General features: G+C 47.3%; 1 protein-coding gene across 1 annotated transcript; it reads right to left on the bottom strand.

Moving 5' to 3' along the window:
- Window positions 1–669: 669 nt before the first annotated feature.
- SARC_13868 (hypothetical protein) lies at window positions 670–2,901 on the bottom strand (the record flags this gene model as incomplete). Its single annotated transcript, XM_014292001.1, has 3 exons — window positions 670–863; window positions 1,371–1,434; window positions 2,451–2,901. 3 exons carry the CDS (start codon window positions 2,899–2,901, stop codon window positions 770–772), a joined length of 609 nt encoding a protein of 202 aa, XP_014147476.1. The 3' UTR covers window positions 670–769.
- Window positions 2,902–2,971: the final 70 nt, after the last annotated feature.

Genomic DNA, 2,971 nt, shown 5'->3' with positions numbered 1-2,971 from the left:
CTGCCTTCGGTTGGGTTACATTTATGCAGTTTACGTACAATCGCCTGTGAATACATAGGCCCTCCACAAAACTGCCTTCGGTTGGGCTACATATATGCAGTTTACGTACAATGGCCAATGAATACATGGCCCTCCACAACACTGCCTTCGGTTGGGATACATATATGAAGTTTACGTACAATGGCCAGTGAATACATAGGCCCTCCACAACACTACCTCCGGTTGGGTTACATATATGCAGTTTACGTACAATGGCCAGTGAATACATAGGCTCTCCACAACACTGCCTTTGGTTGGGTTACATATATGCAGTTTACGTACAATGGTCAGTCAATACATAGGCCCTCCACAACACTGCCTTCGGTTGGGCTACATATATGCAGTTTATGTACAATGGCCAGTGAGTACATAGGCCCTCCACAACACTGCCTTCGGTTGATATACATATATGCAGTTTACGTACAATGGCCAGTGAATAAATAGGCCCTCCACAACACGGCCTTCGGTTGGGTTACTTATATGCAGTTTACGTACAATCGCCAGTGAATTCATAGGCCCTCCACAACACTGCCTTCGGTTGGGTTACATATATGCAAATTTACGTAGTACAATCAAGAAGAATTGTGAGACATCATAAACTCATAGGTGTATCCCCCTGTCACACTGACATTCGGTTTCATATTTCCTTTTATGTACATTATCTCTGCTGGCCACAGCCCCGATGGCGTGTGCGTGCTACCTACAGCTGCCACTCCCACTCACCGCCTGTCTACTTATGATCGCACACCACCGATGCCGACATGTAGCTCAGATCGGCAAACAGCCGCACATAGCGCATGGCTTCCGAAGTCAGTTGGGACGGCCTGTAGGTGAACGCAGAGGACTTTGAGTGAACGCGATTGTGTACGGTTAACGGAATGAAACGGCCTGAGAATGTATTGCGGCTCTACTGGTGACGGGTGATGAGTTGGTGAGACTTATTCGGGTTGTTGTGTGTGCCGTTCATGGCTACGGTTACAAGCACCCCTAACGGTGGAACTGGAGATCATGGCTATGTATGAGCCTGACAGTCACTCGTGGCTTTAGCAGGGCACAATAGGCAGATATAACAGGCAGAACCCATGGACATTCGAACCCATGGACATTCTGATAGCCAAAGGTGTATACAAATAAGGGAATTTCATAACTCATAGACATACAGGGACACAAAGGATACCCAACACTCATGGGCATTCGAATAGAGAATGAGATACAAACACATGACACCTCATAACTAATGGAAGGTCTTGACCTAATACTGTGGCAATGGACGTGTAGCACAGGTGGGATACAAGTGTTGTACCGTTGACAAGGGTTACGATCTGTCTTACCTTCGAGCCGGTTGCAACGATTCATCGTCTCTCGACAGGGACACGGGACTGGAGATACGGCCCACTACGAGCAAACAATGGTTTGGGGTATGTGTTAGAGTGAATGCTTTAAGGTATGTGTTAGTGTGTTAGGAGTGTTTTGTAGGGTATGTGTTATAGTGTATGTTTTAAGGGATGTGTTAGTGTGTTAGGAGTGTTTTGAGTGTGTTTTAGGGTATGTGTTAGAGTGAGTGTTTCAAGGTATGTGTCAGTGTGTTAGAAGTGCTCGAATGTGTGATGGGAGAGGAACACAGGACTAGAGATACAGCCCACTACGAGCAAGCAATGGCTTAAGGTGTGTGTTAGAGTGAATGTTTTAAGGTATGTGCTAGTGTGTCAGAAGTGCTCGAATGTGTGATGGGAGAGGAACACAGGACTAGAGATACGGCCCACTACGGGCAAGCAATGGTTTGGGGTATGTGTTAGAGTGTATGTTTTAAGGTATGTGCTAGTGTGTCAGAAGTGCTGGAATGTGTGATGGGAGAGGAACACAGGACTAGAGATACGGCCCACTACGAGCAAGCAATGGTTTGAGGTATGTGTTAAGAGTGAATGTTTTAAGGTATGTGCTAGTGTGTCAGAAGTGCTCGAATGTGTGATGGGAGAGAAACACAGGACTAGAGATACGGCCCACTACGAGCAAGCAATGGTTTACACAGATTTCATCCCTCCGAGTCGAAGGCGCTTCTATATCACACCACACCAATGCTTCCCTAGATTCAAGTCCTCCAATTCAATAGCACCCTAATTCACCGTCACCTCCAAAAACAGTGATCCTGAAATACAAATGCACCCCAAATCTAACTACACAATACGCCAATGCTTACTTAGATTCAAGACCTCCAATTTAATAGCACCCTAATCTCACCTTCACCTCCAAAAACAGTGATCTCAAAATACGAACGCACCCCAAATCTAACTACACGTTACACCAATGCTTACCCAGATTCTAACACCCCAATTTAACCTTCACCTACAAAAACAGCAATCCTAAAATACAAACACACCCCAAATCTTACTACACACTACACCAATGCTTACCCAAATCCAACCCTTCCAACTCAAAGGCACCTGCACCTCCGAGACCGGAACCGGACTCCGGGAACAACCCTTCCAGTGCACCCGTGGTCGGCACAGAAAGGTCCGTTAGACCCGTTTCTGGGGCCACATCCTCCACCAACGACACTCCTTCTGTCAACGCAGACGGTGAGGGAGAGTCGACCTTCAGCGTATGCAGACCCAGCTCATCTATGGGCGGTGTCTGTGTCTGTGTATGGTCTCTTGTAGATCGGTTGCTGTTTAGGCTTGAACGGGTCGAGCTCAAGCCACTCCGCGTCCGTGTAGAGCCCTCTCTGCTCCTCCTGTAGGGTGTGAGTGTGTTCCATTTGTATTGTGTTGTGTGTGTGTGGGTGTGGGTGTTCGTGGGTGTGTGTAGGTGTGCGGGTGTAGCATTCGTATTGTGTATATGAGGGAGTGAGCGGGTGTGTGCCATTCGTGTTGTGTATGGGTGTGTGTGTGTGTGTGTGTGTGTGTGTGTGTGTGTGTGTGTGTGTGTGTGTGTG

The sequence above is a fragment of the Sphaeroforma arctica genome (assembly GCF_001186125.1).
Source record: "Sphaeroforma arctica JP610 unplaced genomic scaffold supercont1.3844, whole genome shotgun sequence".
Lineage (NCBI taxonomy): Eukaryota > Ichthyosporea > Ichthyophonida > Sphaeroforma > Sphaeroforma arctica.
Note: the sequence above shows the minus strand (reverse complement) of the source record. Positions and strands in the feature narration are given on the sequence as shown.